Source organism: Megalobrama amblycephala, linkage group LG3 (assembly GCF_018812025.1).
Source record: "Megalobrama amblycephala isolate DHTTF-2021 linkage group LG3, ASM1881202v1, whole genome shotgun sequence".
Classification (NCBI taxonomy): Eukaryota; Metazoa; Chordata; class Actinopteri; order Cypriniformes; family Xenocyprididae; genus Megalobrama; species Megalobrama amblycephala.
Genome location: NC_063046.1, coordinates 54106715 through 54131796, shown reverse-complemented (window position 1 = coordinate 54131796; position 25082 = coordinate 54106715). Strand labels below are relative to the sequence as shown.

Below are 25082 nucleotides of genomic sequence, written 5' to 3'. Positions count from 1 at the left end.
TGAAGTTTGAGAGGAAGCAGCTTGGGTTTTCACACTGATCCAATTAGGGCGTTTTTTAATTCATTAAGGATGACCTGTTGTGTGTTAACTAGCTCAGCATGGCTAGCGGATCTGAAGCCACTTGCTGACCAGGATAGCTTATATCTGACACTCCTTAAACTCCTCGAGTCCAGACAGTAGGGGGTATGGAAGAGCAGAGAGGGACTTCAGAGGCACCTCTTCAACTTCCTGTTCTTAGAACTCTACACTTAGGGCCAGGGATGCATAGTATAGGGTTCTTCTGGTACACAAGCTCTAAAACAATAGAGAGCTGGTCCCACAGGCAAGAAATATTGGAAACAGGAGGGTTGATCCGCTGCTGTGGAAATGTGAGCCGTGAGATGGTGAAAAACATGTTTTCAGACACCCGTCTAAATCCATGCCCACTGATCTCACTGTGTGCCTTGTCATTCAACACCTTGTCAAGTATCATATTCTTACGCTAAGGACAAATTGCATCTCTTCAATCAGTTAAGCAATACAGTGGACAGTGGAGGTCAACTGTGGCATAAATGTGCCTTTGTGGTTGTTTGAAATGTGAATTTAAAACCATAAGTCCTTTGAAACCATGTCATTAGGTTTGGACTATTTTTAAATCCTCTTTAAACATTTCTTTAAAAATTCAGACAATTTGGAGCACTCAAGGTCATTCTATCTCCCCTTGCGACAACCATTCTAACAAAACCAAAAGTGCTTCAAATGGCGAAATAATAATGCGAACTGTGGCCTACAGGCAGATACAATAGCACAGTGCTTTATCAGGGAAGACTTCAAAAGTGGAGACCGTGCCCTTGGTTAGCTGCATGAGTGGCCTACCATCATCCTGTCATATTAAAGCAGTTTTGTTTTTCAAAAAAGCATCTCATTTCATAGGGAGGTTTCCTGCATTAGAATCAAAACAATATGGTGTGAGTGTGTCACATTCCTTAGTAGAGACCCACTGGCTGCTCTTCATAATGAGGAAAAATTGGTTTCAACACAGGACAAAAGTTGAGCTTCTGCATAAAAGTGTTCTGCACAAATGCACACTCTATGTGGGCACTTTGAATAAAATAAAAGTAGCTCATTAGGAAAAGGAATATTAATTACTATTAATATTTACTCACCTTCAAATTTTTGAAGAATTGCTACCTGGCTCTTGCCATATAACAGTTTATTTTGAGCATAGAAGCATAAAATTTAATATGGACACAGATGAGGGCCATAGATGCAAGCTTTGGCAGATGTGAATATTACCAGTGATTAATGACCTTAAAAAGTTATTATGGCTTCAGAAGACCAGATCAGGGGACTGTCAAACTTCAGAAGAATAAAAAAGACCACAGTAAAAGTGATCCATAAGTCTTTTTCACTTATTTTTAAAGGGTTAGTTCACCCAAAAATGAAAATTCTGTCATTAATTACTCACCCTCACGTCGTTCCAAACCTGTAAGACTGTTCATCTTCGGAACACAAATTAAGATATTTTTGATGAAATCCATGAACTTTCTGGCCTCCAATAAACTGCAACATTATTAGCACTTCCAAGGTCCAGAAAGGTTTAAAGACACTGTTAAAATAGTCCATGTGACTACAGTGGTTTATTTAGGGTCTTATCTAGCGAAACAATCGGTAATTTTCTAAAAACAAATACAAATGTATATGCTTTATAAACACAAATGATCGCTTTGCAAGTGCTTCCGCTTTCCGTATTCTTCAAAAAGCTTACGTTGTATGTCCTACGCCTTCCCTATTCAACTTACGGAATGAACGCGGCACCAGTTTCATTTTTTTCCGTAAGTAGAATAGGGAAGGCGTAGGACATACAGCGTAAGCTTTTTGAAGAATATGGAAAGTGGAATGGTGGAAGCACTTGCAAGGCGATCATTTGTGTATAAATGTGAAAGCATATACAGTTGTATTTTTTTTTAAGAAAATGGCAGATCGCTTCGCTAGATAAGACCCTTATTCCTTGTCTGGTATCGTTTAAAACCCTTTGAAGTTGCACTAAAACTAATTTAGATCTTCAACCATTTGGAGACCATTGAAGTCCACTATAAGGAGAATAATCCAGGAATGTTTTCATCAAAAACCTTTTCTTTTCGACTGAAGAAAGACATGAACATCTTGGATGACATGGGGATGAGTAAATTATCAGGAAATTTTCATTCAGAAGTGAACTAATCTTTAATGTCATGAAGCGACAAGAATATATTTTGTGTGCAAAAAACAAAACAAAAATGACTACTTTTTTCAGCAATGTCTTTTCTTCCATGTCAGTCTCCTATGCTGTTGACAGTGCAGAACCTGGAAGCGCTGCACTGTGTTTACTATGTAAACAGCATAGGAGAATGACAGGAAAGAGAAGAAATTGTTGAATAAAGTTATTTTTGTTGTTTTTTTTTTTGCACACAAAAAAATATTCCCATCACTTTATAACATTGAGGTTGAACCACAGTAGTCACATGGACTATTTTAATGATGTCTTTACTACGTTTCTGGGCCTTCAACGTGGTAAAAACATTACAGTCTATCGGAAAGCTCAGAAAGTTTATCAAAAATATCTTAATTTGTCTTCCAAAGATGAACGAAGGTCTTATGGGTTTGGAACGACATGAGGGTGAGTAATTAATGACAGAATTTTCATTTTTGGGTGAACTAACCCTTTAAAAATAAGTGAAAAATACTTATGGATCACTTTTATATGGATCTTTAGCATCTATGCCACTCCGCTCAAAGTTCAGTGCAGATATTTTTTTTTTTTTTTAAATTAAACACACATATATATATATATATATATATATATATATATATATATATATATATATATATATATACAGATTTTTGCACATCAGTCCAAAATGTAATGTCATGTGTTTACCAGAGGAGAAGAAATTGAGTTTATTTTGTTTTTAATGAATTAAGGTAGCTGAAGCTTTACTGTAAGAGCATGGCGCTGGCAAAAAAACAATTCATGGGTTTGAATCCCATTGAGAGAAGGGATACAGCAATTCTAATGATAAATAAATGTACCACTGGTAATAACTGTTCAATGCTCAATACTCAGTCGGTACTGGTGTGTATTTACAGTATTTGTACACAATGCAGCCCTCAACCTCCTTCCAAAATAACAGACAGTTACATTCATGTTCCACCCAGATCTTTTTCAAAAAAGTTGATGTATTAAGTGATTTATGTAAAATGTAATTTTGGAGGAAAGTATATATTTGGGGTAGTTTAACATTCATTAAAATATGTATTTTCACAAGTTTGCTTGATCATAATCCTAAGGCATAGTAGAGATTGCTGTCCATGGTAAAACCTAAACTCAGTATGTAATTCACATTACAAAGCTTTTTTCATTTACTGCTACATTTGTCACATAGCACCTTTACAATTGTACAGTCTAGGAGTCAGGAACCCGACATCTGTCTGTGTGAACGTTTATCATCCAACTTGACTGTAGTAAATTTAGCAGTTGAGACAACTTTTCAAAGTTTTCTGAGTAAATGACCAATGTGCTACATTTACCCCGCTACATCTGACTCATACAAGCTGCGACTTGCTTTGAATAAAAGCACCTGCCAAATGAAGAAATGTAAATGTAGACTGTTTGTGTCTGATTGCAACATGATATGTGAGTGTTTGTGTTTCTGCCAACATCCTGTCAAATATCCTGTGAAAAACCTTAGTTGAAAGCTGTAAAGAGAGCAAGAGTTCATTAATGGACCTGAGCATCATCAATGTGAAACATCCCTGCTGCTAGCAATCAGATCTTTTCTCGTTCTCTTCCAAATATTGTAAATCAAATAATCAAGAGAAACAAAGTGAGACACATCCACACAAAACACAGGCATACTGTAATCGCCAGCAAACGCATACAGTATATGATAACACGCACAAAGGGCGTACACAAGGGAGCTCTCATCTGATCCTGTTCTGTACAAGGCTTTGAATTAGCCTGGAACGTTGCATTTGATCCTCTACACGAGTCAAAACGAATCCACGAGCGGTGCTTTTAACAGCAAACTTCACTTGGAATTATATTTGATTGTAAGTCTTAATCAAGTTCAATTTGTCATAAACAGCCACTTCTAATTAGCTACGTGTCTACATATCTTGCTTAATATATTTTAATTAATCTTGTTCATGAATGCTCCCTAAGAGGAATTTCAATGTGACTGCTCTTGCAGAGAATACCATACCAACAAGACAATGAACTACTGGGAATGTGTGTTAGGGGGCTGTCAAATCATGTGCATGTTGCATTAGATTAATTGCAATTAGGGTTAATTATGTTTTCAAAATCAAGCTCACGCCAGTGATCAGATGAACTATGCTTATTATTGGTTCTATTTGCGGTTTAATGCCAAAAATGTGAATTCTAATTAAAAGTACTAAACAAATGTGACCTTTGGTTGTGTTCTCTCACTTCCTCTCTCTCGCTCTCACTTCAATCATGCCAAAACCTATCACACAATAAACGGTCCAAGACAAGAGGGCTTTTATGCTCATACTTTTTAATGTATCACAATGAGCAAGAAACATACTTGATGAAATATTTTCAAAGGAGTATATTCAATTACCATCTACAATCAACTTAACTAGGACAACAAGGTTTTTGTGACAAAAGTTTCTCTTTAAAAGTCTGAAGTTCCATGTGGTTTATGTATGTTAGTCTCCATGTAATTTGGTACAGTTTGGAAATCTTCATCATATAATTACAGTAACAAAAAGCTAACAAGACTACAGTATAGAAAAGACATCAAGAACAACATTTTTGGTTTAACTTGCTCTTTTTGTACATTGCAAGGCTGTAAGTTCTACCCTCGGATGGGCTACCTGGAGCCACAGAGCCGTGCTTGCGAGGCTCGGAGGAGGAGGAATAATTTGAGGAGAACGAAAGAGAGAGAGAAAAAAAAAAAAAGAAACAAAAAAGGAAACACAAAAAGCGTCAAAAATGCTGTGGCACCAGGAGCCACTAAAGGAACAGGAAGCTCCAGCAGCAGTTCATCGTTGAAACTGGAGCAAATGTTTTTTTTTTGTTTGGTTGCTTGTTAGTTTGGTTATTAATTTTGGTTGCTTCGCTTTTTTGTGTTTATCTGCTTCCTCAGGAATAACACCCAGGAAAATCCCCTCCCCTTGAACGGTAAAGTCATTCTTTATGGTTGGATGGAACCGGTCGACTCCACGCCAGAGTGGAACCATGTGTCAGTCACTGAAACGGGCAGGAGGAAATGAAACAGGTAGCAACACCGTGAACTGGGAGACAACGTATGCGAGTGTTTGAGTCCATCCCGTTCAGAAGTGCAGAAAATGTCCAAGTAGATGCAGAACCAGAGAGAGAAAAAGGAGATAAATTCCCCTCCGTGTCACATATGTCCACTGGTTGCAGAGTCCACTCCCATCGGCATATAGTGTTAGTTAAGTAATGACTTGATATCGGGGCGCGTCGGCCCCGCCTTTGGCTCCCATGCCCAGTTTTGGTGTGCCAACAGCCTTCTCAGACATCTCAATGACATCTCTCAAGTTTCCCAGAGTTCGGTTCTCTTTATTTCCTTCTTTGTCATTTCAAAGAAAAGTGTTGATGTCTTCTTTAAATATATCTATATCTGTATACATGTTTATTTTCACAGTGGGCGAAAAGGATGACCTCTACAGCAAAACCTGTCGTTTTCGTTCTCTCTTTGCAAAATGTCCACAAAAATCAAGTATCCCAATGAGAGTTGATGTATCTCAGCCACGTGTTGGATTAACCACAATAAATATACACTCATCAGGGGCACCAACTAAAGTTTTTCGTGTTTTCGACTGCATTAAGCTTTGGCCACATTCATATAATTAATGAAAATAATAACTGCTCAGTGCTTCGATATCCTCTTTCACCACATTACTCAATTATTGTGTTGAATATCGGACTTTTCAAACCCTTTACTGAAGATTCAGCTTTGCAGTTCAGTATGTTTTGGTGCGAAAAGAAAGTAGAAAATAGAATACAAAGTATAAAAACTCAGACTGATGCTGGCTCTTATGAAACCCACACACACACGCACACGCACACACACACACACGCTCGCACATACAAAGTCCATGCTGGCTGAAACAGTTGTGAGGAAATCTGCCCCACACGAGAGCCTATAAAAAACGAGAACACTTTGGAAGCAAGAGATACAACCGTGTCAAGACAAACAAATATAGGAACATTGTAACACCATAAAGTGGCCAGAGAATGATAGAAAACAAATAGATGAGATTTCAATTTAAAGCTGGCATTGTAACATTAATTTATAAATGGACAACAACAAAAAAATGAAATAAAATAAAATAAACAGTTATATGAAAATAACCATAAAGATATTATCTGAGACCAAAACAATGCAAAGCATTCAAAAATAAACTATACAATAGCAGACTTCTCAAAAATAATTAAATGAACAATATTATAGATACCATGGATTGAAAGGAGTGGATCAGCTTGCAGATCAGATGAATCCAATTTCAATAGCATGCACACCAAATAACACCAGATCAAATTGTTCTGCAAGACTTAATGCTCGTTTACACACCAGGAGAAGTGTGGAAATATGTTACTAAAGCCAAATACATTTGTGCCCCCATCCAATGCAAATTTAAAACGACTTGATTTGGAAAAGCAATTCCATTTACGAAAGGATGGGGGCCATTTTGATAAAACGCAACCATTTCCATTGCAATGACTTGGAGTGAGGGACCTCTTTGGACACAATGGCATAATTCTACCTTGTCACCATGCAAAACAAGGGGCACCTAAAACAAATCCTGCTTTCCCCAGTCCTACAATGCTTTGGAATGAAAATGCCCCTTACAGACCTGCAACAGACATTTCATGCATGAAAATGGCTTTAAACCCTGCAGAAAACGAATTCCCAGGAGGGAGGCCGAATTCGCCAAACAAGAAGCACGATGACACCGTATCAGCAAGATGTGTAAGTACCGGACAGCACGCAGTATGTAAATTTTTGGTAACCACTATGACTTGGTGATCTAGTTCAAGTGAGTAAAGTCACTTAATGGCTGCAGGGATTCTGTTCACTCTCGACACATCGTAGTCACACAGAGTGAGGTGATATTCAGCAATCCATGATGGCAGAGTTACACAACAGCTTACAGTCACCTTTGAAATGGGATAAAATAGAATTATACTCAATTTGAATAAAAATCAAGCAGTCCTTGCTTAAGAAATTAAAACTCAGGTGTAGTATTTGGAATGCACTGTTATTTTTTTTTTTACAAACATTATAGATCATTGGCTTTTAACATTGGTCTGTTCAAAAATGAAAAAATAAGCTAAAATGTCCTTTGGAACATATATTCACAGTCTTCAAAGTTCCGTTTTTGCAACAAGAAGGGAAAAAAAGATGTTGCAGGGGCAGGGAAATGGTTTATTGTTTGTTTCTTTTTTTCTTAAAGCTTAGCCAAAAAGCAAAAGGAGCATGCATCTAGGTATTCTTCCTTTCCAAATCTACATTAGCAGCAAAACATATGTCCTCAAAGACCAGACCTTATATATATATTCATTTTTTTTTTTTTTTTTTACAAAAAGAAAACAAAAGAAAAAAAAAAAAAAATGGATTTCATGTGTGACAGAAAAACTTCAACAAAACCTTTTCTATCTTACAAACTGCAATGGCTCTGTAACGGTGCTACTCCACAATGCAAGGACAAGGGCCCTTTTTGATTTTTGGTTTTCTTAGTATTTGACGTAAAAAAGCCACCTGTCTGCTTGCAAAGAAGCAAAAACGGCAACTCTGATGCGTACTTCTTTTATTTTAAAACTTTGTTTTCTTTCCTTAAAAACAGCAACAAATTCTCAAGTATAAAGAAGCCTCTTTTCTCATCTTTATGCACCAATGGTGAAAGTGTTAAGTCTTTGGATTTTCTTTTTGTTTTAAAGCGTGAGAATTATTATTATTATTATTATTCTTTTTTCATTTTCATATATGACGACAACAACAAAAAATTGAAATGAACATAAAGCCTATAGCAGACTGCAGCCACACTACATGGAAACAAGTATCTGCTTTGTAGTGCTAAAGGAGAGGCAGTTATCTCCAAATCTACAAAGGCAGGGGGTACAGAATGAAGAAAGAAAGGAGGAACAGATAACGACGAAAAGAGAGAAAGTCAGACAGTGGTAAGTGCACTAAGGTAACACAAATATAACTGAACAATTTTCAAACACACCCCAGATTTCTCTTCGGATTTGGTCAATGCTGCACAAACCAAAGGTGAGAAACCCCTTGTGACAAAGAGATTCAGCTGGGAGAACAAAAATAAGAAGCTGAGAATTGGACAGAAATAGAGTAGAGATCGTTTCCTGCTCCTTAATCTAGTCTATTGGAATGACCAAGACAACATCAAATGAAGCGCCTTAAAGTTGGACAATACAAAAGCTAAATGTACACAAAGATTTTTCAATCTACCATACTGTTTAAATTCATTTCCAATGCAACAATCTACTGAACACCAAAAATGTATATATCTATCATAAATACAGAAAGGTTTTTTTTTTCTTAAAAAAAAAAAAAAAAAAAAACTTTTTCCCCCACCAAGTCTGCAATGCTCTTCGTGTCTGGGTAAAATGGGATTAGTAACTTTCCCATTAAAAAAAAACAAAACAAAACAAAACAAAACAGTAATAATTAAGAAGGTTTAAAACCAGCAATTCAGCTACTCATTGAATGCCCAGAAATTTTAGTTGAGTTAGTATCATTTCTGAATACTTTCTGCCAATAAAAGACATACAAAAACAGAAATGTCTATCATTTGTTTGGAACAAAATGAATAAAATAATGACTTTTTTTTTTTTGTAACACAAGAAAAGGTTGTGAGCTGTTGACCTGAGAATAAAATAGACATTACATTATTTTTCTTTTCTTTAGCAAGCCATTGGTATCTGAATGCTTAGATAGCAAGAAAACTGTAAGACTATTCTCCCATACAGTACATACTGGCTTTATGTGACTGTGCTATTAAGCGGAAATACTTATGCAAACAAGGGACAGCTTGTTGACTCGTTCTTTGTAGAGAGGGTTGTGGGGCCATTCAAATAACTTTGAGGCAGTCCATTGCAATACAGCATTCCACTAGCAATAACCGACTGTTAACTGCTGTGATCTCTATTCATTTATATATATATATACTGCATATGTGCATATATGTATATATATCTATATATATATTAAGAGTTGTAATAAACTAAAACCAGCATGTTGATATGGGAAAACAATCCACTAACATTTAAATTTTTGGTTACAAGCTTTGGAATTGCAGTTAGTCTTTACACGTCTTTTTCTGAAATTGGTTTGTATACTTTAAACATATTTTAAACATTGCTGCTTTTTTGTTTTTTCTTTTGTGTTTTCTTTTGTCTTCTGTTTTTTTTTTCCTTTTTCTTTTTTTTTTTTTTTTTAAATATTGTTCATCACTGAAAGCTTTTACAATCTGATGGAGTCCGATCCTACACTAGTGAGATTACTACTACAACTACTGCTGTCTTTGAGACAGCCAGGCTGTTGTGGCTCCTCTGCTGGCCTGCCCAGCCTGTCTGCTGACTTCTGACTGCTGTCAGAATCAGACTCGTCGGTAAAGACGTCTGTTGGTATCGAGGTCTGGACCCCTGAGGTGCTCAATGAACTTGAGGTAACCGTTGAAGGAGAGGAAACTGTAGGAAAAGAAGACAATGCAGACGAAGGGGGATTGGGCTTCCCAGCTAAAGCTCTGGAGAAAGGGGTCTGGGACCATGATTTGCCTGTAGCTGTTGTGTTGAGTGGGGTGGCCGTGAAGGAGGAGGAGGTGCATGAAGATGCAGATGCTGATGAGGACGGCGTGGTGGCTGACATTGTTGGCGGAGGGGATGGGGTGTTGTTTGAGTGAGTGGCAGACTGCGAGGTAGATGCGGTGTTAGGACTGGGGAAGCAGGCTGAAGAGTGAGGTAATAAATTAGTAGCGTGCTCTTTGGCATTTCTGGATCTCTTGATTGTTCTGTGTTTGTGCAAGGCTGAATCCAGGTGTTGACTGAGCGCTTTGTCCCCTTCTAGTGTGGTGTCACAGGCGAGGCAGTCATAGAGGCCGCCCTCTGCTGCATTCCCACTGTTGGGGACCCGAAGCAACATCTCTTGCAGGTTTGCCACAGACTGACCGAAAAAACAAATTGACTTGAGGTGGCTGATAGCCGCTTCCTCTTTGCTGAAGACAGCTTGACACTTGCGGCACGCCAGCCTATACTGAACTTTGGGGACTATATATTGGTCAAGATGGGGGTCTGCACCTTTGCCATCCACTTCATGCTGCTCAGTGGCTAGGTTGTTGTGAGTGGAAGAAGTAGAGGATTCAACTGAGGGAGTGCTCTTTTGCTCCTCTGATTTTACTGGATCTTTGGCAGAGTCCTTACGGTCCACCGAGTTTTGTGAACTTTGGCTTGCTTTGGGCTGTTGGATCTGCTGAAGCTGCCGCTGCTGCTGCTGAAGTGCCTCCTGCAGGCTCTGCTGATATTGCTGGTAATGTTGAAGCAAAGATCCGGGTGAAAGCCCCATCAGGGCCTGTGATAAAGCTGGGTTGTAGGGGAAAAGACTTTCCATGCCATACATGGGCTGAAGATATCCACCTTGAAGGGCACCTGGTATCTGAGGGGCATAATACGGAGAGAAGCCAGGCATAAAGTATGGCAGGAACTGACTTGTTAGCAGAGCTGTTGGATCTGAAGCTAAAGCTGCTTGTAGAGCTTGAAGTTGGGCAGTATCGACCACATACTCCATGCCGGGTGTTGGCATTGAGGTGGCCGGAACAGCAGTGTCTGGTTTTTCTTTCTTGGCACTGGCAGCAGAAGTGGAAGGAGCGGGAGTACCCCCAGCTGAGGATGGTGTGGAGGGCTTCTCAGACTTCTCCTTGGGTTTCTCTTTCTCCCTGGCCCTCTCAGAATCACGATCTTTCTGAGCTTCATGCCGAGGGCCTGGCTGGGTCATCAAAGAGTTTGATGTAGATGTGGGGGTAGGGCTTGAGTGGGCAACAGATGTGCTGGCCTGAGCTGGGCTGGGGGAGGCCAATGAAGAGGAGGAAGGGGTCTTGTTGGGTAAACCAGATGTGGGGAGACTAGGTGAGGGTACACTGGCACCAGGCATGTTCAGGAGGTTTGGAGGTTTTGGAGGGGTTAAAGCTGCAGAAATTGACACAAAAAAACACAACATGATTATGAATACTGTGATATACATCTGAGAGTTAGTAGTCAGTTTTATAGTTTTATTTCAAAAGTCTTTCTTACTCATACTAGAAGAGTTAATGACATACCTGAGTTGGATGAGTTAAAGCCTGGTATAGAGGGACCACCAACACCTGGCAGGAGAACAGGGGGGATCCCCTGTAGATTTGGGTAACCTGACTGAAGGTTCAAGGCTTGCAAGGCAGGTGTGTCAAACATCCCTTGTTGCTGCATGGCTTGTTGTTGTGCTAGTCCCAAGACCTCATTCGCTTTTTTGATACGATCCATCTCCTGCTGCGCCATCAGCTGACGAACCGTTGCTGGATCAAAGTACTCTTTCTCTTTATCAAGCTGGCTTCCAATGGTATCCTTTACTTTGGATATGTGTTGTTGGGAAAAGATGTGGTCTCGCACTGAAGGCGAGCACTGTATTTAACACCACACAAAGAGCATTCTGTCTTAGGTCCCTCGTAAGAAGTCTGGTTGATACCAAAGTGCTTAGCCATGCTCAGCTTAGCCTTCTTTTCCTTTGCACGAGCATTTTGAAACCAGACCTGAACAACTCTCTTTGGAAGTCCAATGTCATTGCCAAGTACCTCACACTCCAGCATGGTTGGAGTCCTATAATCATTGAAACAGGACTTGAGCACCTTCAGCTGAAGATTAGTCATCTGTGTTCGGAAGCGCTTTTGACCAGGCCTGTCTCCGCTATCAATGCTTCTGCTTCCAGAGGCTCCTGGACTTGGTGAACAAGGGTCAGCCAGACTAGATGTTTCACTGTAGTCTATCATATTTTCATTTTCAAAGTCTTTCGTGTAGTAACTTGTTGCAGGGCTAACCAGTCCTGAGGACATCTGTTCATCATTCTCAATGGAGGGGACTGCACCCCCAGACTTTGAGAGGAAATCTCCACTGTTATGGCTGTGCTTTGCATCAGCACTGTCATTGTCAATGTTTGCCTCATCACCTGTGGTAGTGTCGGTGATGGCTGTATTCACAGAGGAACAATCATCATTATCAAGTTTATTCTGATCAAAGTTTGTGTTTACTGAGGAAATGGTTGGGCTTTCAAACTCCTCTACTCCTTCAACCTTGATAGATGTTGGGCTCAGGAGAGCCCGGGGGGACAAGTCCATGCTTTTGCTCACAGGCGACAGTGATGAGCATTGCGCATCATTGTTAGACTGGGCAAGATGAGCATAGCTAGAGATATCCAGAGGATCCATCTTCAACTGCATGGCTTCCTGTTCAGGTAGCATACCAGAAAGAGCCAAGTTGTAACCAGCACGTTTAGCCTCATGCCAGTGGCGTGAACGGATATGGGCCTCGAGGGCAGTTTTAGCTTTGAATAGGGCTCGACAAAATGGGCACCGTCGGTGAGCTTGAGCTGGCCCAACAGCCCGAAACTGCCCTTTTCTTTCTCTGGCTCTTGTGTTTTGGAACCATACCTGTACCACCCGTTTTTTAAGCCCCACTTCGTGAGCAATGTGGTCCAGCATTTTACGAGTAGGATTGAATCAAGCAAATATTTCTGGTACAGAATCTCTAGTTGCTCTGGTGTAATAGTGGTTCGGAGGCGCTTGTCTCGTTGTGGCTCCTCTCCACTATTCATACTATCACTTTCTCCTGGGCTAGTTCCTGCCTTCTCCTCCAACTTCCTCTTCAAGGAGTTCATAGTGGATGTAGGCGTTGATGGGGAGGTGGCAGAGTTGCTGGACATTTGTGGTATTGCTCCTGCAAGGAGCTGGCTAGCAAGCAGAGGATTGCTAGGATCAAATAACATGAAGGACATGTCCATTGGGCGATCCAAAAATTGAGGATGAATGAACTGATTTTGGACACTCAGGAAATGAAGTTGCTGGTGTTCCTGCCAGTGTTCAAATGAAGGGAAGGCAAGTTTGCACTGCTCACACTGGTATGGGATCATTTGCTGGGCCAACTGCTGCTGTGAGGCAGAGGCTAAATGAGGATTAAGGGACATGTGGGAACTCTGGGAGGTCTGACTGGTATGTGAAACGGAGGGACCACTGTGTTGTTGCTGCTGGGAGAGGGACGGTGAAGAAAGCTTTGAATTCTTTGGGACTGCATGCATCTTTTCCTCTCTTTGCGGTCTCTGCTGTGGGGTCTCAGGTGGATGACTGGTTTCCTGTTTTAAAGTGGTCTGCTCTCTTTGACCCAATGATGCTTCTGCAGAGTGTTTCGATTTTTCATCAAAAGAGTTTGATGTGTTAGCTGGTGTAGGCTCGTCCTTTTCAGATGATGTGATGTGAGAGAATGCAGAGGTTGATGGAGGAAGAGGGCAGAGGCTTGAGGATGAGGGCATTGGTGTTTGACCTGATGACCCAGATGGAGTATAGTATTCATGGGAGAGATCCATAGAGTCCTCATTTAGGCTGTCATACTGCCCATCTTCCTCCTCGTCTTTGTAACAGAGCTTCTTTTGGTGTTTAATAAGGTCAAATATGCGCTGGAAAACCAGGCTGCACTTCTTGCACTGATAGTTTAAGTTGGTTGTCCGAATGTATCGGTCATTGGATAACTCACGTCGGTCACCTTCTTTTCCTCCATCTCCTTGGTTCTCATAATTTTTACGGGCTTTTTGTCTGGCATTTTGGAACCACACAACAATGACTCGAGTTGGAAGGCTCAGAAGATTGGATAACTGCTCAAATTCATCATCTTTAGGATAAGCATTAGCATCAAAAAAATCTTGCAGCACCCTCAGCTGGTAGTCTGTGAACCTTGTCCTTGAGGACCTCTTATTTCCATATGATTCCTGTTTTTGAGGCTCAGGGGAAGGTGGCTTTGAATCAATTTTGGTATCTTCAAGAGTTGTAATTGGAGGGTTGTTAAAGTTATAAGGTGAGTCTTTGTTGCGTTGTCGTTCTTTAAAGAGTGTGTTACGGAACCAGTGCTTGATAACTTTCTGGGGGAGTCCTGATTTATCTGCCATTTCCTTAATTTGTTCCTCATTGGGAGAGTTGTTGATATCGAAATATTGCCGGAGCACCCTTAGCTGGTCATCTGTGATACGGGTGCGGGGTCTCTTATTCTGTTGCTGCAACATGGCAGGGGTAAGCTGCTGTTGGTAGAGCTGGGCCAGATCAGTGGCCAGACTGGGCTCCACAGCTGGCAGTTGGGCAGGAATCTGAGAAGGTAATGATTGGAGTGACATAGGTTGCATCATAAGTGGAGAAAATAGAGGGAGATCCATTGGCATTGGAATTTGGGCCAGTGGAACTGGAGGTTGAGGGGTTTGAGCAGTTGGTGGTGTCAGATTAGGAGCAGAAACAGGTATATTTGGTGTTGGTACCCTCTGGGGAGGTGGAGGTGGAGGTGGGGGAGGAGGGGGTGGAGGAGGTTGAGCAGCTTCGGGTGTCTGAGGTCTCAATGGGTATAGCTTGTCATATTGTTCCCTGTACTCTTTGGCAAATCTTTCTAGGAATCTGAATGGAAAGAAAGCCTGGTGGATATGCTCCTGGTGACTCTTGAGAATCAATATGTTGGAAAAGAGCTTACCGCAAGACTCACACTCCAGCTTCTCTAATCCTTCAATAGGGTCAACCACTCTGGTGATACCAGCTGGCCCACTGCATCCTGACAGAGATCCTGCTGGCTTTCTTTGTGCTTTTTGCTTGTTCTCATTGTACTGAATTACTAACTCAAATCCAAAATTCTCCAATAGAGCTTTGGTGGCATTCCCTCGGGCATCTGAGGCAATCCTTGGAGGAGGAAATCCAGAGTCATGGTTTACATTTACTACATTTTGAGGCGCATCTTTCTTTTCTTTGGACTTGTCTGACATATCTTTTGGAAGATGATCCTCTGTTTTATCACTAATTTCTTTATCCTTTGGCAGCTCTCTTTCTTTCTCACTGTGAGGAGATGGCTTTGGCTTTTTGTCTACAGGGTGAGAAAGGGCACTCTGTTGAAGTAAAGCCATTTGACTCGATCCTTGGGAGTGGGTATGAGCTTGGTGCTGTTGCTGAAGGTGGTGGTGAATAAGCTGCTGTTGTAAGCAGCTCTGCTGGGCCTGTTGGGCAGAGTTTTTCTGTTCTTCCAACATTGAAGCAGCAGATCCACTCAAGCTCAGTGAAGAGCTGCTCAGGTTCATTTCTGGATTTAGCTGAAATTCTGCCCCAGGAATGTAAAACGGAAAGAGCAGCTGCTGTTGCTGAAGAGGGAGAAGAGCATCTGTTGTCATAGGGAAGTGCTGAAGAAGAGGGTTAAAAAGTTGAGACTGGAGGAGAGCAGCCTGCTGGAGCTCCTGTTGGAGCTGAGCCTGTGCCTGTGCTTGAGCCTGGGCCAACTGCTGCTGCTGTTGCTGGAGCTGTTGCTGATGACCCCTTGAGGAAAGCATATCTGCAAATTTCTTCTTTTTCACTTCATGATTCTCAGAAGGGGAGGAGTGACAAGCAGAATTACCCAAATTCTCAACACTGTGAGAATGACTTGACAGATGATTACCTCCCATTATGCTCTGTGCTGTTTGAGCTCCTGCTGGGGAGCTGCTGCTGTTGCTGGAGCTGGTAGTTGAGTTAGTGGCTGGAATAGGGCTTGGGGTTGAAGTGCTATTGGAAGTGCTTCCGCTTGGGCCACTACTGCTAACAGCACTAGAACTGCCACCAGCTGCTTCAAGCTTTGCTGCCCTGGCCTTAGTCTGATGAAGAACAGAGCGCATGTGAATCTCCAGTGTAGAGCTCTGGCTGTATGCTACATTGCAAGTGCTGCACTTGAAGGGCTTATTATCAGGGCTGCTGGTAGGCTCTGGCTGTCCGGTGGTGGATTCCTGTAGGGCCCTTTTGACTTTGTGTAAGTGAGACACAGAGTTGTAGTGTACAAGAAGGATATTCTTTTGAGTAAATGACTCTTTACAGACTGTACACTTAAAAGGACGGGATGGATCTAGAAACTTCTCCATAGTAAAGTTGGGGCCTTTTCTAAATGGCAGGGCACGTTTGGGTTCAGATCCAGAATCCTCTTGCAAAGATCCAGAGTCACTGCCAGTTGGGCTTTGCTTTTCCTCAGGGTCACTTTCGTCTCCCTCTTTCTCATCATCAAGAAGACCTCCCTGGTCCTCTCCAAGTGAGGGATCACCCATAATCATTAGGTCTCCATTCATTAGTAAACCTCCATAGAGCTGCTGGATGTCAGCTTCACTTAACTCCAGGTGACTGGTCTCCAGATGCTTCTTAAGCGCCTGTAGAGTCCTGAAGCTGCGCTGGCACAAACAACACATTGTGGCTGCTCTGATTACATGGTATTGGGAATGGAGCTGAAGTTTCTCTATTGTCTTAAATGCCAAACTACACTGGTTGCAGCGATATTTGTAGACATGACGATCAGAGACAGGCAGTTGGGGCCTTTTATTGTGGACCTCATTGAAGTGCATCTGAAGCGCATTGGATGATTTAAAGACTTTGTTACAGCCCTTTTTCCAACAAAGGAAACCAGTGGAATCATCCCTTGAAGGCTGTTGTTCCTCAAGAGGAGACTTGCGAGCTTCAGTGATGTCTGAAGTCAGGCAAACTCCTTTTTCAGGCTCAGCATCTGCCACCTCTGCAATCAAAAAATTAACACACATTAAAATTCTGATAACACATAGATAAGTGCATGTTTTTAAAATGTGTTTTCTCAATTGCACAACATTCTAACCTGTGTGTTTCTTAGTGTCATCAGAGTTTGAGTTGGCTATGGACGGAGGTGCGGTTTGAGTATCTTTCTCTGGTCCAGGGACTGGTATGAACATGCTTGCTGGCAGTACTTCTGATGCTGCCACCTGGAAAAATAAAACAGTATTTGTCACGTTAATTATAGCCCTTAAAAACAGCCTCTTGATAATGTAGAACATCTCAAATTAATGTAAAGGACAAGCAGAAAGGACAAGGAAATGGACAAAAACAATTTTAACTATGCATTTTGTATCATATACAGTAATTTCTTCATTGTAAAAAAAGTTTTTAAAAGAAAAAGATTAACTTAAGGTGGTACAGGTGAGAGATGTGATATAAACATATAATTTGATAATCATCTTATTTGAACTGGTCACAAACACATTCACAGTCCCCCTCTTTCACACAAGTGACTTAATTTGCCATCCATGGAATTTGCACTTTGATCACTGATGGTGTTTTGTCATGCTCTGCGATAGTTCTCCTGCTGCAGCCAATTAGTGTGATGGGCTGAGTGGTCTACCTTGGCCAGTTGAAAAACTTATTAGAGAGCCTAATTAAATAAGTCTTCCACCTCATAAAATGTGCTTTTCATTCCAATAGAAAAGGATGGCGCAATGGTGAAATGCCGTCATTCAGCCTGGAATTCTGGGTAATACAACAACTGTCAATTTCTGGATAATGATCAGCACTCTTAATTTAACATACAGTGCTCATTAATGTGTTTTCCAGCAACCATAATATTATAATCTACACTATTATGCAAATTATTACTTGAAACAAAGTCATTAATAAAAAATGTAGATAAATTTAAATGTAGGTAGATGGCAAACAGCATGTTTTTCAGTCAATTTAATTAGGAAAATTTTAAGTAGCAAAGAATATTGTTGTGATAAAGGTGCACCAAGGTTTGCTTGGCACTTCAAAGGTTGAAGTTAATCAAGTGTGAATGACAGCAACATCCCCTCTATCTTTTAAGTGCACATGATTCTCCATGCATGGCTCTCACTCTCCTGCTATCTCTCTCTTTCTCAGAATAATAATAAAAACAGATTCATTAACAGGCTCCTATTTAACAGTAATCAGTGATTGAGATTGGAAAAGGTTGGGAGATGAGCCACTGTGTGCTTCACCTTCCTTCAATTAACTTCCCAAACTGAACAATCAACCTCACTCATCATGCATTTCAATACCCCAATCTCCACAATATATCCCCCCTCTGTCTCTCTAGTGCCCCCTCTCTCTACATGTATAATGTTTTTCATCCCCTCTTTGTGCCCTTGCAACTCAGTGCCCCTTTTTCCTCCCCAAGAGACAACCAATTCTATTTTGCTCACATCAGACAACAGCTTCATGTCTGTGGGAGTATGGATTTTATTACTGCATTGAAAAGATTTTTCCCCCATATATAACAAAATCATAACATCCTTCAAACATAATATACTCTGCATCATGATATTAGTCAAGTTAATGGGGTCATGTTAACCAAAAACGTCTAATTACCTGTGAGAGATCTAAGCAAACATTGTATCATTACATGGCTGTTTCACGGGTCTTCTGAGATCTGGAGCTGTTTTTATAGTGGATTTAAAACCTAATCACATTCCAAGTCAGCCAGCAGCTTTAACTAAGTGCCATCAAATGAAGAGTCCCACGCAACCCAATGTCTTTGAGTCTGAAACTCTGAGAAATAGTCAGTGAACCAGAGCGGTTCATAACCATCTGGTTACTGCAATCAAAACCACACTGGGCAAAATGTAGCCATTTTTTTCTGCTTTCTAGGTTCCTCCCTAACCCACTCTCCTCCTAAATGAAAGTGTTAAATGATTGTGACCAGTATGGAGAATTCCAGAAACAAAACATGCCTGTGATTAACATTACAAAGTGGACTGTTTCTAGACAACTGCATCATTAGGCAAAGAGCGCCGAGTGCTGAGAGTATCCCAAGGTCACTTTTAATTTGGACCGTCTAATTGGCAAACATAGTTCCAAATGGCTATCATCTAGCCAGACTCAGAATTAATGAAGCACAATTATTTTCATTACCCCTATCTTAGACAGACAGAACATTAGACATAGAGTGAGGGAGCGAGGGAGGGAGGGAGAGCGAGAGAAGAGGAAGAAGGAGGAGGTAGGGTGAGTGAGAGTGGAAGAGAGTGCATCTTTATGCAATGTTTGCAAGAACTAAAAGTCACCTGATTCAGAATTCATTAAGCTTGTCTGCCTGACATGAGGAACAGGATAGAGTACCTCTCTCCATCTCTCGTTACTTGTAAAAAAGGTGCTGGTTTTAATGTGCATTGTATTAGCTCAGTTTCTATCATGCACCGCACTTGTACAGCGCTCGGTGCATTATTACCTCTATAAAAGAAAAAATATTGCCGTCTGGCCTCTACTAATGTGTTCACCATTTGTTTCGGGCTGGGGGAGTGGAGATGCCTTCACAGAATTTAGAATGATTGGCCAAGCAAGCGATTCAAACTCCACAGGCAAACTTGCACATAATTATTTCACTTCTAAAATTTGGTGAGGAAAAAAAAAAAAAACCCATGAAAGCAGGGTAGTCTCAATAGAAGCTGAAATGGAATAAGGTGAGTATTCTCTGAGGAACCGGGCAGAGTAGGCTGCTGGAGGCCTGAGCGCTCTGGGACTAGAGAGGTGGAAATAACGTAAAGGGATGATGTAAGTATTACTGCTTCTAGAGAGTGCCTGGAATACAAATGACCTTGGTAATCAGAAGAGGCTTTTATAATTTTTCCACTAAACTGAGAAAATTTCTTCTAAGGTTAAGAATTACATTATTCATCTACTTTTTACAAACCAACTGTTTCTTCTAATCAGCACTGAAATTAAATGGAGGGTCTACTGGTTTGGAGAATTATTATTATTATTTTCTTTTGCCTGAGAAGACCCTAGTAATCTTAAATGTCTCTCTTCTAGACAGAGTTGTCAAAAGTACTGACTTTGGTACCAAGTAGGTACTGAAATTGTAAAAATGTGACGCCTCTGATTGGCCATTGTGTTCACGCACTCATCGAATAGGTCTGTGATTGGCTTCAACGATCAACGCTTCAAACATTGTAAATAGTCATCAATGATGCTCTTCATCGAGCACGTACACAGATACACATGGGAGTGTTTGAAAGCCTGCTTTCAAATGCTCCGGCTCCCGCTTTCAAAATCAAATACTTCCATGTGCTTTCAAACACTCCCGTGCGTTGATCATTGTACCCAATCACAGACATATCCGATGAGTGTGTCAACACAATGGCCAATCAGAGGTGTTTACGAATCCACTCAACAGTTCTCAAAGCATCACATTTTTAAAATTTCAGTACTTTTGACAACTATACTTCTAGAGTTTGAGAGATGTCTCAAAATGTCCCAACACCTGCCAAAATGAAGCCTGCTATTAAATTGAGATATTTAAGTACATTTCTATGCTAACAAAAACATATCTGAGATCTCCATTAAGTCCCCTTAGGTATGAACGAGCAACCAACTTTTGGGACTATAACCTTCGATACCAGATATGTTTGTGATTGGCTACAATGATCGAAGATTCAAAAACATGATGCAAATAGACATCAATGACGCTCTTCACCAAGCACTTACACAGATACTCACAGGAGTGTTTGAAAGCAGCTTTCAAATGCTCCCTCTTTCAAATTTAAACACTTCCGTGTGCTTTCAAACGCTCCCGTGCGTTGATCATTGTAGCCAATCACAGACAAATCTGTTGACCGTGTGAACACAATGGCCAATCAGAGGTGTTTACGAATCTGCTCAACAGCACTCAAAGCGTCACATTTATAAAATGTCAGTACCGACTTGGTATCGAAGTCTGTACTTGACAACACTACTTCATGCTAATCCCTACTAGCATAATAAAACATGGAAATTATATTGGCCATAAGAATACCCAACCATATATGCAGGATTCCCAGGGGCCATATGACAATGATCAGTTTCTTTTGCCATTTTAGTTAAGCCTTAAAATGCCATTAATTAGATAAAAGGAAACAATCTTGGGTCCACAAAGGCAGGGTGAGTAAGAAACTGTGAGTCATCTGTGAGCTTAATGCCTGACATGAACACTACTGAACATGGGCTGTGTGTAAAAGCATATGGCCTTCGCACTACACAATAGAAGGGCATTGAGGCCTTTACTCTCATCTCACATTAAAAACAAAATATTGCAGAGAGAAATTAACTGTGATGAATAGATATCTATCCACTAGAAATTATTAGTAAGGTTCTTTTGACCGTGGAGGAAAACTTGGTTGAATGTCTTGGACATTCATTATAGGTATGTAAGCATATGAAGTAGAAGGCAAAATCTGCAGTGGTAAATACATTCAGCGGCAACTTACAGTGGCAATTAGTTTGTCGACGCAGTCTGGTGCCACGCTGTGGAGGTGGGTGAGATGGAACTGCAGGTGGACCTTGTTGTTGAGCATGTCCTGGCACAACGGGCAGCGGAACATGGGCTGCACTGAGTGCTGCGTCATCACGTGCATTCTGAGCCGGTTCAAATCTGTGTTGCTGAACTTGCAGTAGGGGCACTGGTACATCTGTACAATGATAAGAAGACAGACACACAGAAAGAATATTATTTTCTTGAGAAAAGTGGTCAAATCAAGGGCAGAGCAAGACTCGCCTCTCTCTCATGCAGAGAGCAGTGGGCTACTCTGAGAGGCAGACACTTCAAAGAGCTCTCATCTGTCAAATATCATATTGATTTTTCACCTTTTGCACAATTAGCACTGCAAGAGCAGCAGAAAAGATGGAGAAATATAATATTTTTAGAAAAAAATGCATGCATAATTTAAAAAGGCCAGCTACATTCTACTACTCTATATTAAAAAGGGCTGAAAACAACATCCTTAGATATTTTGTTAATTAATGGGTACAGTTAATGAGACCTACATGCCTGGGGATTAGATAAGGTCTTTCTGAATCTACTTCACAGAAACAGACAGAGAGAATTCTAAATGTTGTAGAATTTCCTCCATACCTGCTCTCCACTGCTCTTCTCAGCGGTCCTGGGTCGTTTCGACGAGAGAGGGCTTTCTGCTGCCTCGGACCTCGAAGAAGGCCGCTTGGAGGGGACCGGGGAATCCGTCTGATCCCTCTCCGATTGGTTGGATGCTGCCATAGACAAACAAAAAGATGCATAGTTGTCAAAACACAGCACCGATTTGGCAGTCAGGGCATGCAATCAATCAATAAGTCAGCCTTTACAAAAATGAAATGCAGTAAAACACAGTTTTGTGCAGTATGACAATGCACAATGTCAAAATTGTATCACAGTTAAAATGGCTTTTATGAAGCCTACTGTGCTGAGCTTACTGGTTAAAGCAGACAACAAAGCAGATTTGTAATAATAAATTAACTTGCTATTATGTAAGTGTAACCTACAGTAAAAGTTCATTGAATGTTGAAACAAAGCAAAGTTCTTTGCTTTCGGTTTGATCAAGGAACATGTAAAAATTATTTATAATTGGAAATTTAGAGACAGTCTGCAGTACAGTAGTAGGTGTGGCCAATAATACAACAGCTCTCAGTACAAGTGTGCTCACTTGGACTGTAGTACATGAGTGGTTATGTGAATTAAACATATTACTGCCAAATGCCAAATATAGCTTTCAGTATTTCAGTAAAAGTAAAGTAAACAAATGCTGCGCATGTGGTTCAAATCTGACTTGTGTCATATCACCATATAATATGCTATCATCTCTCCACTTACAAAGTCGATAAAATGGGGAAAAAAGGATGTATTACTGCAATGAGTAACATATCTTTCTAAACTGTGATATATAGGCATTGAACAGGAATCAGCCAGGCCGGCGGATTGCTAAGGCAGGCTGCTCCCCCTCCAAACCAATGTAGTCTTTTAACCGCTCCTCCCATGGCACTTAGAAGAGGCAGTGTGCAATGCTTTGACGGCTTGTCTCTCCCTATGTTGGATGTTTAGGACATCAGACACCGGCACAGACATCTAATCAAAACATTAGTTTGCCACGGTGAGCAGCTTTAGGATGCCTGCTCTCTCAGATGAAGCCATTTGAAGTGTGGCTTCAGCGAAGGGATTCGCCCAACTTGAAAAGAGTCAAATATACCACAAGCAGCTTCAAAATGTATCAAGAAGAAAGAGATATGTTCTGGTTCCTATTTCAATTCTTTTCCCTTGCTTATTTACACTTCTCATTGGAATACAAAATTACATTCCCTAGTTATTTAGGTTTTCAGCAAATCTTAGTTTCGCATAAGTTTCACATTTTGCTATAGTTTTTAAAGAAAGGACTCTTTGCGAACTAGCCAAATATGTTAGTCGGGTGCTAATGTTGCATCTATCACTATTGGCATGGCTCACTCATTATTGAAAAAAACAACAACAACAACAACAACAAATGGTCTATTCAAGTAGATGAATGTCAACATTTTTTTAAGCAAGCGTAATTTCACGTGTTGTTGTCAGTTAGCTCAACTTAAACTGCCATTCCTGTTGAAGAAACAGCACATGCTGGTAGGGTATATTTTGAAGCATGGAAGCTTGTTTGAGTTGGTTCATGCTGGTCCTTAGTTGGTCCTTAGCTAGTCATGAGCTGGTTTAAGCTGGTCGATTGCTGGTCCCAAGCAACTAGCTCCAGCTCAGGACTAGCTTAAACCAGCTCAAACAAGCTGCCATGCTTCAAAACATACCTAACCAGCATATGATGGTTTTTTCAACAGGGTTAGCATGTTTATTGTTAGCTATCTGTGTGCTAGTCTTTTCACTTTCTATACTGACAGAGAGAAATCCTAACAACAACAGGCCCAGAGCTTAGCTAACCAGAATGTATCTGGAAACAACAAAATAACAACAAAACAGAAGAAAACAAACTGTTTTGGCAATACAGAGAAATCAGAGCACAGAATAAAAAAAAGCCTCATATAAAAAGTAAATCCACTCTAAGCCAGAGAGGGGTCGAGAGGACATACTGTTGACACTGCTAAGGGAAAGAATTCACAGTGAAACTTAAGATGCCCTTCTCTCTAGCCGGCCCATAACGAGGCTATAAAGAGTTAAATTTGGCATGATTTGTCCAGTCCTGAAAGGGCAAATTGAGAGCAGGGGATTGTGGGGAGGGGTGTGTGGGTCAGTTTAAGCCGGACTGACCATGTTCCTTGGGCAGACATTAAAGTGTCAGCTCCAATCATGGCAGGGCAGCTGAGCGCTGGCTTTAGTGGGGGGCCCTACTTTGGGGAACGCTGCCTGCTGCGGCTCCCAGAGACTCCCCCAATCAGCCAGTGCTGCCCTATTAGGTCCAGTCATGGCCAATCCCATTAGACACATCCACCAATAAACAAAGGAAATGTTAAACAAAGGAACCTCCCATTTGTCGCCATTAACCTCCACTCTCCGTCCTGGCCACTTCCTCCTTACTGCACTGCTCCTACTGACAGTGGATGTGTCTGTGGCAGTCCCTTGACTCTTCCTAGCCTCTCTATTATCTGCTTGCGCACATTCTGGTTCCATTCAGGTTCCTTGTAGGACATGTTCCTGGTTGGTAATCAAACTGTCCACCAAAACACAGAATTATTCTTACTACAATAAAACTCTGGAAACTTGGCACTGTCATCAAAAACAAATTTCTTCAAACTGCTAATGCTATTTGAAGGCCAAGTTATATTATTGTGGAATTTTGGTGGAAGCAATGGTTACCACGTTAAATTTTTTAAGCGAGTGCTGGGATAGAGATCTAGAGTAGGACAAGCTACTCTAAAACATAGAAAACTTCAGCTAATGCTTTTATGCTAAATGCATTTAAGATAAATACATGTAAACAAACCAACAATCAATTGCCTGTAACTCTAAGTATGATTGAAAAGGGGTTAAGTACACTCTTTGAGTATTACTTGCAAATGTTTTATTGTAAATTCTGTCTATTGCAAGTGAATAGCGTGAGGTCAGGGGAGCAGCTGCCTGCCGGAGGCCTGCTGCACGTGCGGAGGGGAGGGCAGCCCACTGCCTCTGGGCACAGCCGCACCTCGTCACACCCTGTTAGAACTCCATAAATCTGATCAATTGTTTGCTTTTAAAAAGCCCCAAAAACCCACTTCTGCCACCAAACCCCCGTGACTAAAGCCCAGCTACCGTATCCTGTTTTCTG

The 25082-nt window shown here is 41.0% G+C and overlaps 1 protein-coding gene across 1 annotated transcript in view; it reads right to left on the bottom strand.

Annotated features, from left to right (window-relative positions):
- Window positions 1–4521: 4521 nt before the first annotated feature.
- The window catches only part of zfhx3b (zinc finger homeobox 3b), a 271273-nt gene continuing 250712 nt past the window's right edge, over window positions 4522–25082 (bottom strand). The window contains 7 exon segments of the mRNA XM_048186070.1: window positions 4522–11212; window positions 11344–11673; window positions 11676–12770; window positions 12773–16813; window positions 16910–17033; window positions 21300–21500; window positions 21944–22077. Coding sequence (XP_048042027.1) covers window positions 9495–11212; window positions 11344–11673; window positions 11676–12770; window positions 12773–16813; window positions 16910–17033; window positions 21300–21500; window positions 21944–22077 — 7643 coding nt within the window. The 3' untranslated portion in view covers window positions 4522–9494.